The sequence below is a fragment of the Pelophylax lessonae genome (assembly GCF_965119305.1).
Source record: "Pelophylax lessonae genome assembly, chromosome: 4".
Taxonomy (NCBI): Eukaryota; Metazoa; Chordata; class Amphibia; order Anura; family Ranidae; genus Pelophylax; species Pelophylax lessonae.
Genome location: NC_138771.1, coordinates 545,942,100 through 545,957,537, shown reverse-complemented (window position 1 = coordinate 545,957,537; position 15,438 = coordinate 545,942,100). Strand labels below are relative to the sequence as shown.

Below are 15,438 nucleotides of genomic sequence, written 5' to 3'. Positions count from 1 at the left end.
AAAGAAAGCTCTATTTGTGGGAAAAAAAAGACATCAATTTTATTTGGGTACAGCATTGCACGATCAGACAATTGTCCGTTAAAGTAATGCCAACGTCAAAACTTAATTGAGCAAACTGAAGTTGGAAGCTGATTGGCTAACATGCAAAGCTGCACCATATATTGCAATCTCCCGTTTTAGTAAATCAACCCCATGGTATTTTGATACTGTTGCCTGTTTACATGCACATTATAACACATTGTTGCTGACTGATCTTTGCTCCCTGCCTCCTGTGCTGCTTATGTAGGAATAGACACTAAAAAGACGTTATATTCTGGTCTGTTCATTTAGTGATGCTCTATTGAACCTAACTGGGTCGATGGATGTACTGTACAAACAGAGAGACAGGTGTCCAAAACTGAACAATCCTAAATGACTATACTGTATATGAGTAATGCGTGCTCCTTAGTTACTGCAAGGATCTTTTCACTGGCTTCCAGCTCATTATTTATTTGTACAGTGAATGTTCAACTTAATTATTGATTCAGTTTTAAAATTGCCTTTGATTGTCTATTGATAGTTTGAATGACATTGTGCACTGCTTGCAGTAATTGGACAGTTTCGTACATGCTGCAATGCATGTCATTACACCATGCTCTTAAGAATTCTTTTAGAGCACTTGAGCTTGTTCTAGCTATACAGAGGCAGCTTAAAAATATCTGTACAAATGTTTTTATAAATTACTAAAAGCTATATTGCTATAAAGCTCTTTATAGAGGAGGTATGGTTATTTTTCAGTTATTGTAAACAGGCAGGAGAAATAATCCTCCTAGGGGGTATCCCTACATCTTTGGCAGAGGGCATCCTTACCTGTATAGTGTGGTGGGGCTTGTTAAGGATGAGCTAGTAATTAAAGACACCACACAATTAAAAAAAAGCCAGGATTTTCCCCAGATGATGTTTAGGAATCATGCATATGGGCTTTGTTTGCGTATTAACTGCTTTTCTTTCCCTTACAAGTCAATGAGAACACAAAAGCTACTCAGTCACTCAGAAGCAGCGGGAAGCAACTCCTTGAGCAACTGAAAGGAAATCAAAGCAACTGAGATATAAGTTAAAGCAACACAGATGCAGGATTCCTTTAGAAATTCAGTCATTACTCACCCCCCCCCCCCCCCAAAAAAAAAACAAAACAAAAAAAAAACACCTGAAGCAGCTCCCAATACCCATTTGGCTGAATACTTTGCCCTTCTGACTCTGACATGCAAAGCCATGAAACCTTAAGCAGTGTTGGAACTTGCTGCTACCCCCATTCCCCCACCATACCATTTAACCATCACCACGATAGGATGCCACTGATTCAGCCGTAATGACAAGAGGTCTGTTCCTGAACTCTATAGCCGCCACAATTTTTTCTTGGGGGCAAAGGGGGTTCTTTTTTAAAAGGCCAAATAAACTGATCATGCTGCAGCTGCTTTGCATGAATTGTTAATATTTAACAATATGGAAGCTCCCAGTGCAAGTATTATGGCAAGGGTTTGTACTGTTGGTCAGTTATTTAAACTGTACAAATGATCATTTTCTAAATTCAGCTTGTTCAAATAACCACGACACGTCCACGCAGTACCCGAAAGATGGCTAGAGTGCGGGCATAAAATGCCGGGAGAAGGTACCTGGATATACTCCCGTTCTCATGTTTCCTGCGCGCCCCTTTACCACGTGATCATTTGTCACCCAATGACAGCTGATCACGCAATGTAAACAGAAGCTGGTCATCTGATTTTTTTCCCCCTCACGTTGACAGCGAGGAGAAAAAAATAAAGCCGATCACTGGCATCTGTAAGTTGGACATTGGTCCCACATTGTCCCCACCAGTGCTGCTAACCAGTGCCCACCAGTTCCACCTACCAGTGCCCATAACTGCTGCCAAACCGTGGCCATCAGTGCCTCATCATCAGTGCCACCTATCAGTGTCTATCAGTGCCACTTACCAGTGTCTATCAGTGCCACCTACCAGTGTCTATCAGTGCAAGCTAGCAGTGTCCGTCTATCAGTGTAGCCTATCAGTGCCACCTCTCAGTGCCCTTCAGTGCTGCCTATCAATGCCCTTCAGTTCTGCCTATCAGTGCCCATCAGTGCCACCTATCAGTGCCCATCAGTGCCACCTAGCAGTGCAGCCTCATTAGTGCCTCCTGATCAATGCTTTGACAAAAAAACTGGAAGCTGATTGCTTTCAAAGCTGAACTGCACCAGATTTTGCACTCTCCGGTTTTAGCAAATCAACCCCAATGTGTCTCAAAGTCTGTTTGCACTAACCTGTAAAGTAAGTGTTTGCCCTGCTTTTGCCCTGAAGCCGGTGGGTGTTATTTGCAAAGCTTGACTTCTGGTATTTTTTTTTTAATCTCTATTATTTTTAGTGTGTTTGAATTGCTTTGTGTTGTGTTTTTTCAATACAGTGTTCTCCTGTTTTATGTTTGATACGATTCAACACAGGAGAACTGAATAATAAATGCCTGTGAAGATGCACTTTATATCTACACTGTTTGACAAGCATCTCATATGCATTTTTCTTGTGATTAACCTTTGCAGAATCTATCAAATCAACATTTAAATAAAACAAGGACGCATTTTGAACACAATAAAACACAGTGTATACAAACACGATAGTGACACATCAAAGGATGTTGTGGAAATGCTTTTTTGTTGAGTTGTATTTGTATTGTTTTCCTCACTTGTTTGATAATTGGAACTGAATGTCAGTGTGTAGGTGTCCGTAAATTAATAAAACATTAGAAACATCCAGACCCAGATTCATAGTAAAGCAAGAAGGCAAAGTTTAGGAGTAGATGGGAAAGGAAGCCTACACCTTGCCTGAGTATCATAAAGAATATTAAGTGACTATCTTTATTTTCCTACATATGTACTATACGCATGCACGATCTACAAACGTTCTTTTTGGATTTCTTACCATTTATGGCTATGGTAAAGATACCATAAACACGTTAGGGTTCACTATTGATACCATTATTTGGTGATTGATGGGTTGATAGGTATGTTATTATGTAATTATGGAGGCGTGAAACAGAGCCGCCCCATGGCTGTCAAGTTACAAAGTGCTTTATGCTCTAATGTTTCATAAATAAACTTAAATATACAGAATTCAATGTATTGTATATACAGTATATGTTAAGAGAACTTCTAAATGGCTTCCATGAAAGCATTATGTGTTCTGTATCAAAAGAGGAACTATCTTTGAGTGGGAGGTTGGAGGGGCAGATGGAACCCCATCACCCATAGTTATGGCCCTGCTGGTTAGTGCTAAAATGAATGCTGTCTTGTGCAAAATCTGGATTCTAAAATAAAAAAACATATATTTTTAATTATTACATGTCAAGGATAAATATACTGTACATGCACACAAGCCCCTTCCCATGTAGCTTTTCCCTCGTATGGCTTTGCTGATCATTTTGGTAAAAGCTACGGACTTCTAAAAGTATAATGCGTGTAAGAGGATTAACATGAGGTCCTAATGAAATCTGGAATTACCTTATTTGTAAGGGCCAACTGTAGACCTGCAGAGTTGTTCCTGCACTAGAAGATACATTGGCTCCCACTGCTGTCAATCAAATTCACTGACATGGGAGCGGGAGGCGGGGCTGCTGTCCTGCTGTCTGTGTCAATAGATGCAGCAGCGGGACTCGTTAGCGTGCCTGCCAAGGTGCCCCCATGGAAAGCGGCTCTTCGTGGGGGCACCCAATAAGGAGGAGGGGCCAGGAGCGCCACCAGGGCCCCCCAGAAAAGAAGGATTGGGGCTGCTCTGTGCAAAACCCTTGCACAGAGCAGGTAAGTATAACATGTTTTTTATTTTTAATTAAAAATAAACCAAACCGTTACAATTACTTTAAGGCTTTGTGCAGACAAGAAGACTTACTCCACAACAAACAAATGAATTCATGTTAGTCCTGGCTTTGCGCACAGGCCACTATCATGCTGGTACCAAAAGGGGCCTTCCCTTGTTAGCACAAGGTTGAAATATCTTTGTATACCATAACATTAATAGCCCCCTTCACTGGACACACTAGCAGTAAACAATTTGGAATACCGTCTACATACTGTTGACCATACTTTATGCAGGTGTGGTGGTCATATTTGGCTATATAGCACAATAAATACGTTTACAAGACTTGTACTGTCCCAGATTATCCACCATTGACTGCTTCAGTGATCCCAGTAGAGAGCTTGTTGGTAGACATAGAGATTCCATTTTTGTACAGAACACCCATGACGCCCAGCAACATTTAAACAAAAACAGTGCCCAGGGACACAACAAAGTAAAGAACTAAAATATATATATATATATAAATATGTATATAAAGAATTCACAGCAATATAAAAATCACTAATACAATGTTATATTGGTATGCCTGCACCCCCACCACCATAAAAGGGTTCTGTTATTTGGGTATGTCCCACAATATGGAAATAAATCAATTACATTCAGCTGCAGACCTTTGGCATCTGTCCATACTCTGCTGCCAGCTGATAAATGTGAGCTGGCTGGAGGAAATCTGGAAAACTACTGGAAGTCCAACCCACCTGCCACAATCTAGACTAAGCTGTACTAAACATAGTATTGACGTTTTAAAGAAAAAATCCATATGATCCTTCCCTGTAGTCAACTGAATATTCAACTGTCACATCATGTTACTTTTATCCACGTCTTCCTAACATGTTCCCAGCTAAGATGTGAGCTGCAGGATCAAAAATGTGAGCCGCCTTTAAATTAGATAGAGCTGTTGGCAACAACAAAGAGGGCTTTTCCCTTATGGGACACTACTTACAGTCAGTATAATTAAACAGCGTGGAAGTTGGGTGTTGAATATATTTGGACTTCTGTTCTAAATAGGTATTGTTTTAATGTGGTTTTCAATATATCCATTCATGGAACACCCTGGTTTAAAATGACATGGCCCCATGCCCATATGAGGAAAAGTGACAGGATCTTAAAGTGCACCTCTTGACCTATTTATACTACACTTCACCTACTGCACATCCACTGCTCCATCCTCTATTGTAGCCAATATATAGTACCCAGTGCTTCTGGGTGAGGGAGAGCATGTGACCTTCTCCCATGATGGATTACTTGGGCATAGTGACCAGATACTAGGACAAAACACATGACTGAGAGGGTCAAGCTCCAACATCTTGTATTTTGTGATGTAGGAATGAATGTCAAATAAACACTGTACTCTATTGTAACTAGTTGAGGGGTTGGCTTTAAGGTGACTCTGTCAATTTGCTCTGAATAGGCAAGATGACAGGGTTTCCAAAGTTAGTTCCAAAAAGTCAGAACTGCATTACGATACCATTCATCTGCAAATGAACTCCAGAACTGAACAACATTATTGTACCTGCTGGTTGAAGTGGCAAATAAGAAGTATGAAGCAGATGCATATCCAAGTAGCATGTTCAAGTAGCCTAAATAACAAAAGGCCATGAAATTGAGTGGACTGCTCTTTAAAGGGCAATTGAAGCAACTGAATCAGCATTATGGAAAGTTGAATAGGTTAACCTCTGGAGGAGACTGTTATTTGAAAAGGCTTTGTTGGGAGGAGGGGGGGGGGATTCTAAATAGCAAATGCTATCTTTCCTTGCCCCTCAATTTTACTGTGCTCCACCCAAAAGAGGAAGCTCTGCTTGTTCGCACCTCCACTGCACATTTGGCACTTTTTGGGGGGAGTGGGTACCTGTTTTTGACAGGTACCCGCTCCTACTTTTGGGTAAGATCACTGATTGGCATTCTAGGACATTTATGGCCCCTCTGTAATGATATCCTGCACTGGATATACTAAAAGCTGTCGCAAGCAACCATTTTGTCACGGGCAACCATTTTGTTCAGAGCGGCCATGACAGGCAGACCAGATATACTCAGTGATATTTTTCTCCCTCCCTACCTCAATTAACTTAAGGAATGCAGGTGGCTGGCACTTCAAAGAAACCTCATCTCAGCACAGACAGGAAACCTGGCCAGATGTTGTTCTTCCAGAACAGGCCGCTCGTAAAACTGAGCAAATCCAGGCTGACCAGAGCTGTGTCATAAATACCACGCAGCCAAGCTGTTCATTAGAAAATGTAACAATACATACACAATTCATAAATGCAGACAGGAACATGACACACTAACAATAAGTATATATTTGGATGAGAAATGTCATACTGAGCGAATTAAGACCATGCATGACCACCCTATCACATATAGAATAGAAGATAGCGATAAGATATTCCCTGTGTGATCATGTATTCATGTTTAGTATCTTTTGATGGCAAATGACATGCTGAATGATAAGCTAGCAGTTTAAAGAATGTAACAATTACATATTTCGAGATATTGAGAGTGGCATGACTCTGTCCACAAAGGAGGTCTTGATATTTGTCATAAACCCAGGACAGCCCATTGCTCCTCTGTTTTAATTGGTCAGGGGTATCCGTCAACGCCCCTTTGATCCTAGAGAAAAGCTTGCTCAAACTTTGCTATGGAAGTTCTCATGGTAACATCAAGAAGGAACATCTATCAAGTTTGAGAACCGATCACAACTGGCTCAGCTATTGAACTCTGAACTCTGGTAACACTCAGGACATTGAATGCAAGTATCCTTACGTCTCAATTCTAAGTTATTTTTCTAATTGCTGAATTATGTCTCTATTTCTTTGAAACACCTTGTTTCTGTAAATATTTTATTTGCACCAATTTTAACCTTTTTATTATTAAACTTTATTTTGAAAAGTGTTAATCTTGTCCCTAAGCTCCTAATGCAAACTAACAACGAACCTGTCTCTTGAAGAGTGCTACTGTATAGAATAAATCCTCTGAGCATTCCTGTCTGTGGTGACAGTGCGTGTTACAGACGATTATTCTAAAATCATAATTGGTATTTCTAAAATTACGAGCGTCCTCTGGGCTCATAACGTAGAGGTGGTGGCAGTGAAAGGGTTAATTGCTCAGCCTGCTGGCATCTAGATTGTGGTCCCGCAAGCTGGAAAATCTTTGTGCAGGGTCCAGCTGAGAGTGGCATTCTTACGGAAGTGACGGCAGGGTGTGAGATTGGCTGGTCCTTGGTCACGAGTTAGTGAGAAGGGCAGGGATCTGATTCCCGCCACCATCACACCCTCCTCCTTCCCCCTGCTGCCTTCTGGGAAACACAGAGATCCCAGAAGATGGCGGGACCATTCAGAAGGTGCAGGACAAATCACGCATGCACAGTAGGAAATCGGCTGTGAAGTCTGACGGCTTCCCTTACTTTCCCTTACTTACAAAGCCAGTGCCTGCACCCTAAGCTGATTGACAAATTGGCTTGGGGTGCCGACAGGTTAGTGTCCTTATATTAAAAATCAGCAGCTACAGTATGTCAAGACTTGCGTGTAATTTCAGCTGCTTTTATCTGTGCTGAATTTTTGGCTATGTGGTTCCCATTGAAGGTCATCTCTGCATTTTTTTAAATCTTATGCACAGTTGGAAATTTCCAGGTTAGTTATAAGCTTACTTTAGGGCTTTTACCATCATAGCAAGCACACATAACTTTGAGACAATAAGTATGTGGAAAACAAAAAGGACAATGTTATTAAGCTAAAGGTGATCTGATGCTGCACTCTGCATTAGATTTCTAACACTTTGCTTTGAATGCATTTTTTGGTATTAGGCCTTCCTGTGTGGAGATCTGATAAAGTACAGTAGATAAGTGGGCAGTAGTTGCATCTATTTGAAAAAGGCCTTTGAGCTCTGAGAACTCAGCCAGAATTTAGGCTGCTTTTCTATGTGTCGGATACCACTAGGTATATAAAGCAACCCTCTAAAGTTACAAAGAAATCAAAATGAGAGTCTTACAAAAGAAAAGCTGTTATACTCACCTCTCCGGTGGCCTATGTCTTCTACCTTTCCTCTGTTGCTGTTGCAGTCGTGCATTCTCTGTCAGTCTCCGGCATCCGATACTTCTGGGAGTGTCAGATGCTTGCGTCCCCCACTGTGCATTGTGCATTCCGTGCTCTGACACCTATGTTACTACAGAATGCAGCATGGATTGATTTTATGGTATCTGACATGCGATACTACAGATATCCAACACTCCCTGAAGTGTTGAAGAAAGTTATGGAGGCTGCAGGGTTGGGCATGCGGTAAGGTAGGGAATATGGGCTCTTGGAGAGGTAAGTAAAGGAGCTCTGTTTTTGCAGGACAATTTTTCGTAATCTGACAGGCTTGCTTTAAAGCTGACCCCTGGGCAGAGCTCTGCTCCAACCATGGCCAGAGTTCATTTTTAAATACCTAAAGGGTAACTCCACTTTCGTGGGATAAAAAAAAGGGCAAATAAAGAAAAAATAATATAGCGTATACAATAGCCACACAAGTCACATTGTAATTAAAGAAGAAATGTCACAAACCGTTTAATAGACGCAGAGTGTTAATAAAACTTGTTAGAGTGTTAGAGTTGAATGGTAATAAAAATTACCTTTCCTTTTCAATAAGCAGCCACTGTAATTTTCTGAAAATGCAATGCAATATGGCTACCTGGAGGTGTTCTGTACACAAAATGTGTACTGACCACACCCCAAAAACATAATTTTCTTGCTTGTGTGATTGGCTCACTGATCTTCCCCAGAAGTCTACCTAAGATACAAGTCAGATTTCTGGTATCCCCTGGAACAAAAATGTCAATTTTGATGAGATACATCCAATTGGAACACATATAAAGGGATGCAGGCCAAGCAGATTTCCTCATGTGCCCTGCAGCTGCACAGCTGACTGATAATTTTGAAACCACTCCCTATAGACTCACTTTCCCACATGAGCACAGAGAAACACAGAGGGCTTTCTTCAGAATAACAAAAGGTAGGAATCTGCAACAGAGTTTGTAAAATCCTTGCAATGTGCATACCCGGAGGGGAATGTTTTTTTCTCAACAATAGTGGAGTTACACTTTAAAGTGGTTCTAAAGGCAGAGCATTCTTCACAGAGAAAGGATTCTGAACATCTCGGAAGTGCTGTGGGCACTGGAAGATGTGGAGTTTCTGGCCGTTCAGGAATGAGAGCTGGAGATCGCCTACAGACGGCTGCTAGACTCTGCTCAGCGTCAGGGCTGGGCTCCCCTTGCATGGGAAGAACCAGCTGACAGTCCAGAAATCCTGACTGAAGAATCGACAATATGGCACAGTAGTAGTGTGCTTTGCTCACCTGCACCCACGGTCTGACTCACCTGGACGAACCTGTTTCTGCACGGGATGAGCTTGGATGGAGGAATGCGTCTGTCCAACCACTGGATAAAGGTATGAGAGAAGAGGAAGCCATCTTCATTCCCCAACCACAGGGAGACAGCAGCCCTGACCCCAATGGTGCAGAAGGGACCGCGGTCTCTGCACCAGACCTACAGGGATGCTGGATGGCCGGTCCAGATCCCCAACCTACCCCGCAGGAATATCAGGAGGAGGAGGTAGGCGATCCCTCCACTCTACAGCAGACCCCCAACCAGGTCCTTCCAGTATTCGCCAACCCCAACCCAGCAGAAGAGCTGGCAACAGGGCAGAGTGCTACCAACCTCTGCCCAGCACCCACAAAAGCAACAGAGTTTCAGGAAGCTGGGGAAATCGGCCCCTTGCTCCAGCAACAAGCTGATAAAGTGAAGCTTCTACACCCAGCTGAAGCACTGGCAGCCGAACAGAGAGTCAACGACCTCTGCCCCACACCTGTGGCAGTTCTAGGGGCACAGGTGAGAAGGGAGAGGAGGTTGCTGTCCTCTCTCCCCAACAGTCAGTCAGAGCGGAGGAAACTGTCTTCCCTCCCGATCCAGGATCTGTGCATCTGGGAGACAGTACTGAAGAAAGCTTTTCCCAACTGCCAGATGGGGGTAAGGAACAGCTGACTCCCCTTCCCAGCAGCAGTTGGTGCCCCAGAATGATTACACCAACCCTGCAGAAGAGCTGGCAACAGAGCAGTGTGTGGTTGGCCTCTGCCCTCAACATACAAAAGATGGAGTTCCTGTGGTAGTGGATGGGACTGCAGTCTTCACGTTTATCTCCCAGGGATGCTGGACAGTCGGCCCAGATCCCCAACAGCCTGAGAAAGTGAGCCTCACCACCCTGTCTTCTCTCCAGCGGCTGAAAGGACTCCCGGAAGTTACATAGTTACATAGTTAGTGAGGTTGAAAAAAGACATCCATCCATCCAGTTCAACCTATGATGTGTGTGTGTGTTTGCTTTTAACCGTACATTGTATACCCCTGTATGTTGTGGTCTTTAAGGTGCCCATCTAATAGTTTTTTGAAACTATCAATGCTCCCTGCTGATACGACTGCTTGTGGAAGAGAATTCCACATCCTTACCGCTCTTACAGTGAAGAACCCCTTACGCACTTTAAGGTTAAACCGCTTTTCCTCTAGTTTTAGTGAGTGGCCACGTGTCTTATTGTATCTCCTTTCTCTGAATAGTTTGTTCCTTATACTAGGGTCGCCAGTACAGTATTTGTACATTGATATCATATCCCCCCTCTATCGTCTCTTCTCCAGAGAGAATAAGTTCAGTGCTTGTAGTCTTTCCTCATAGCTGATGTCCTCCATTCCCCTAATTATTTTTGTTGCCCTTCTCTGGACTCTTTCCAGTTCCAGCACATCCTTCCTGAGGACCGGTGCCCAGAACTGGACAGCATACTCCAGATGTGGCCGGGCCAGAGTCTTGTAGAGCGGGAGAATAATCTCTTTATTTCTGGAGTGAATCCCCCTTTTTTATACATCCCAGTATTCTGTTGGCTTTGCTTGCATCGGCTTGGCATTGGCGTTCTCTGGTAGGGTACTGAGAAGGGAAGAAGCCTGAAGCACCAGTGGGGGACCCCAGAAGAAGAGGAGTGTCTACATCACTGCCTTGGTAAGATGGCTAATTCCTATTTGCTGCCCTTCAGTGGGGTTGTCAGTCTGCAGGGAGTGATGATGTCACAAAGAGATGACCAGTTGGTGCGGGCATGGGACACACCGCTGCATGGGCTAAAAGGGAATGGAAGGGGAGGGGGAGAGCTTTAAGGCAGGTTCACATCCATTCATGACCATATTTGTCTTTTTTTATGTGTTTTTTAAAGTGTGTTGAGTAACATTGTCTTTTATGGTACATACGTTTTTTGCTTTACATAGCATGTATTATGCAAACGCAAAGGTGTGAGTGGAACCTAATTCCAGCCAAAACTATTGTTTGGATAAATTGAGGAAGCTTTAGAACCCCCGTCAGAATCTTACCACTATCTGCTGGTCTATAACAGGGATTTCCTCACCTGTACTATTGTGGTGACAACATTTTTATCTGTTATCTGAATTTCTGGACCAGGGACACAAACAGCTATATAAAAAACTAGCAAAAAGAAAACCAGCACAGAAGATTCTGAAGCAGGATTTAATGAAGTCAGCAACAAAGTTACTGATATGTAATCTCTGCATTGCTTAATTTTGTACGATACCGCCGTAATATCATGCACCCACCCTTCCCAAGGGTTACCCATGGATGTCTGCACAGTATGGTTTGATGAATTCTTGGCAATAAAATAGGGCAGGGGTTCTAGCCTTTCCTACTTTAAAAATAAAAACAATCATTTTTTATTTCTGTCTGTGTTGCTGTTAGAGATTTCTCCCTCCCCTGAGAGGAGAAGAGATGCTTAAGAGGAAATATAATTGCAATCTACAAATATCTAAACAGTGATTCTTGCATAGGGAAAAAATTATTCAGTCTTAAGTAATTTCAGTAAACACGCTGCCACTCAATAAACTGGACAAGAAGCGGTTTAACCTTAAACTGTGTGGGGGTTCTTTAATGTTAGAACAGTAAGGGTGTGGAACTCCCTTCCACAATTGGCGGTGTCTGCAGGGAGTGTTGATAATTTCAAAAAACTCCTAGATTGGCATCTTAGTGAGTGCAATATACAAGGATATAGGAAATGCCATAGACATAAACACACAAGCCCACACCCACACACATGGAACTAGATGAATTGGTGTCTTAATTCAACCTTACCATTTTTGGAACTATGTCATTTTCTGTTTGTTGGAATCGTTGTCACAGTAAGTGAGCGGAAAACTCTCTAATGAGTGCCCTGAAAAGCAACGAATTTGACAAGGGTTCTAGTGTTCACCACTCTGTCCAAAACTTTAACTGGACATACACTTTAAGCAGGGAGATCCTCCCCAATCAAAAATCAGATGATCGGTGTTATGGGGTTATGTACCTCCGAAATCCCTTTAAAAGATTTTCAATTTCAATGAAAATCCCTGATTTATTTCCTGCTGTGTGTTATGACACACAGTAGTTCTCTCTTCAGAAGCTCCCTAGTAATCAGATACACACAGAGATAATACATGGAGAGGTCAGTGCAGATCAGGGGTTTTCATTCACGCTGGGCGCTGTTTATAATTTGATTGTGGTTAATTATTTGAACAGGAAACGACTTGTACTGCTGGAAGAGTTGTTTTTCCTTACTCCCTAATACAAGCATACACATTTATATACTAGTCTCTAATACAGTCTGTTAAACATGACACCGAGATTTAAAAAGTAACACCACATGTCATGCATTGTGTGGCAAGGCAGTAAAGCAATCAACTTTATAAATATTTATTTATTGCGTTGTACTTATCTTGATATTGTGCACAGGTTCTGGAGGAGGCAACTAAAGGAGCAGAGGCTGTTTAGATGGTAAAGTGTATGCTAGTGAATGTTGGGACCTAGGGGCCCCTCACAACTCCCGGGAGAGACATGATGGGTCATTTCCATCTTGAAGTACTACAGTTTTATATCTGAAGCTGTAAGTGTGTTTTTAAAAAGCTGCCTTTATGGATTGACATGTTTTCTTTTGGGCTGAAATCACCCCTTTGGCCGACATATATGCAATTTCAATACTACCTTACAATTAAATTTTATGTTTCTACTTTATAGATATTCTGTCAGTAGCAGCCACTCCTGATGAAGTGAAAATTCTCGAAATGCGTTAAGATTTGTGATGCATCCTTATATACCCTGGAATTATGTTAAAGTATCCTAATAAGCAATGAAATGGGAGAGATGTGGAATTGTAATTATGAGTTTGTTATGACACTACCTTGTATGTACAATATATTAACAAATTATTCAGCTTTCCATTTTTAATTAATTAATTTTCTACATTTGTTACAAGAAATTTAGTTCACTGTTTGTTTAATAATAAAAGGCTATAATATTTTATCTTGTTGTTGATGGTATATCTCATTTAAAGTCCCATGAGCAGTTGAATTTTTGTTTTGCAGGAAATTATAAGGGATGGACTTACAGTACATTATTTTTGTACCGGATCACATTAAACTTGTTGAATGCTAATGAACTGTGTTCACTTTGAATTCACAATTGGGCTAAAAAAGAAACCTAATTTGAGTTTCCGTCACACATGACTGGGTGCTCAAAGTGAGCTTCATCCTAATTCATTAACCTTCAAAGTAAACATTCACTTTGCTAGGTGAACAACCTTTATTCCTTTGGTAAATCAGCCTTTTTTTTTTCTTTTAAAGTGAAGATTAGAATATTGTCTATACAGACATCCTATAGTGCAGACAAATTTAAGACAATGGTAGACTAGCCCTGAGAAACAAAAAGTGTAATTTGGAAATGGATACAAGTGACACTTCAACAGCATGCACTGGCATACCAGGAAATAAATGCTAAATATTCTTTATTATTTCAAAATCCTCCTGGACTTAAAGTTGAATTAGTTATGTTAAAAAAAAAAAAAAAACTTGACAAACAAATTTTTACAAGCCAGCAATGGCCAGAAAGACTTTCAGTAACCTTTCCCAAGGAATGCTTTTATTGACTAATGTTAAAATATACACCCAAAAACAGAAATTAGCATGGTAAGTATTCCCAGGTTCCTAAAGATCACCGTAACAGATTTCCTCATTCATTCTGTGTATACAGTAGAACATGACGTTACTGTAAGTCGTAGCAAGTGGCAATTCAGCGAGAAGCAGCACAGCTGCTGACTGAAGGCAATCTGCATCCCTCTGATCTTCACAGAATGGATTCAATGGGAATGCATTTAATGAATTAAGCCCGCAGGAAGCGGTATTAATTGCACATTGACTGTGGTTTTCCTCCCCGGTTTCTGCACAAGGAGAATGGGACAGATATTGATGGGCAAAAAAAGTACAATTCTAGAGAAAAATGAAAGTGAGAAGAAAAGGAAAGAGCAGGCAAAGAAGCCCAGGACAAGAGGTAGACTGAGGAATCGGAAGACACTGTAAGCAATACACATCTCCAATTAAAAAGATAAGTAGTGGACCCCTGCCCCATACACTGCCATCCCCTCTCTTACCTGCATCTTGACTTGAGACGGAGTTAAGCAGGGATGCTGCAAATCTGTTAATGTGTGACAATAGCAACACTGTGCAGTGTCTCCTCTCTCCTCCCAACCCTCTTATCAGAGTCTCCAGGAAAAAAAAAAGCCTCTTTTGTATTAACCGTTTCATCTCCATCCTCCTTGGACCATTCTTTCTCATCTTCCTCCTGTAACCGCCTTTTTCTATAACAGATGGGGTTTTTGCCATTAAAAGGTATACCTTGATGGACATAATTTTTTTACACAGATCAACTATGAAACAAGTACATCTGGATCAGGTTATTATGGACAATACAAACATTTTTCATTCCCCAATTTTTTATACTTATAATAGTCTATTTTAATAGTCAATAAACCTATTAATATAAATAGTCAATAAAATAAATAGTCAATATTAATAGTCAATAAACCTATTAATATAAACCTTTTAATAGTCAATAAACATCAGAAACCAAAAGTACTGGGAAATGTCACTTTTGCTTGTTCAGTTTATTTATTTGACCTACAGTATTTATTAAAAACAAAAACTGTCCATGCAAACAAACTTGCAATCTAATGATGGCCATATGGCATCGATAAATGATCGATTTCTTTTCCATTTGCTTTCTCCTGATGTAAATAATCAATTTATAGTTGGCAACCCATTTGAATGATATGCTACACATTGGGAAATGGATTTTGATTTTGATCAGTATATAAAGTACGGTTGCAGGTTATTGATTACATTCCAGTTTTCAACATGCAGTTTCATAATTGATAGAAATATGATCAAATTTATGACCAAAGCATCTCAGTGCTGCCCTGGCCGATCGGCTCAGTTTGATCCAGTCAGATTTAAATTGAGTCTGAATTGATCAAAAGGGAAGTTATTCCTATTCAATTTATTGCTGATTTGATTATTTTGATCAAATTGCACATTGATTGGAAAATGAAAGCAAACCACATTGGGCCACCATAAGGGTGCCATCATATGGATGCAACTACACTAAATGGTCACTGTGTTTGCAACCTGATTAAAATAAAAGTATAATTTACTTATTAATGTTTAGAACAAAATCACTTACAAACTAACC

At 41.0% G+C, this 15,438-nt stretch overlaps 1 protein-coding gene across 1 annotated transcript in view; it reads right to left on the bottom strand.

Annotated features, from left to right (window-relative positions):
- KCNIP3 (potassium voltage-gated channel interacting protein 3) overlaps positions 1 to 14,437 on the bottom strand; it is a 240,430-nt gene extending 225,993 nt beyond the window's left edge. Inside the window, exon 1 of the mRNA XM_082253157.1 lies at positions 14,342 to 14,437. Within this exon, the coding sequence (XP_082109283.1) occupies positions 14,342 to 14,347 (6 nt within the window). The 5' untranslated portion in view covers positions 14,348 to 14,437. The remainder of the gene's footprint in view (positions 1 to 14,341) is intronic.
- Positions 14,438 to 15,438: the final 1,001 nt, after the last annotated feature.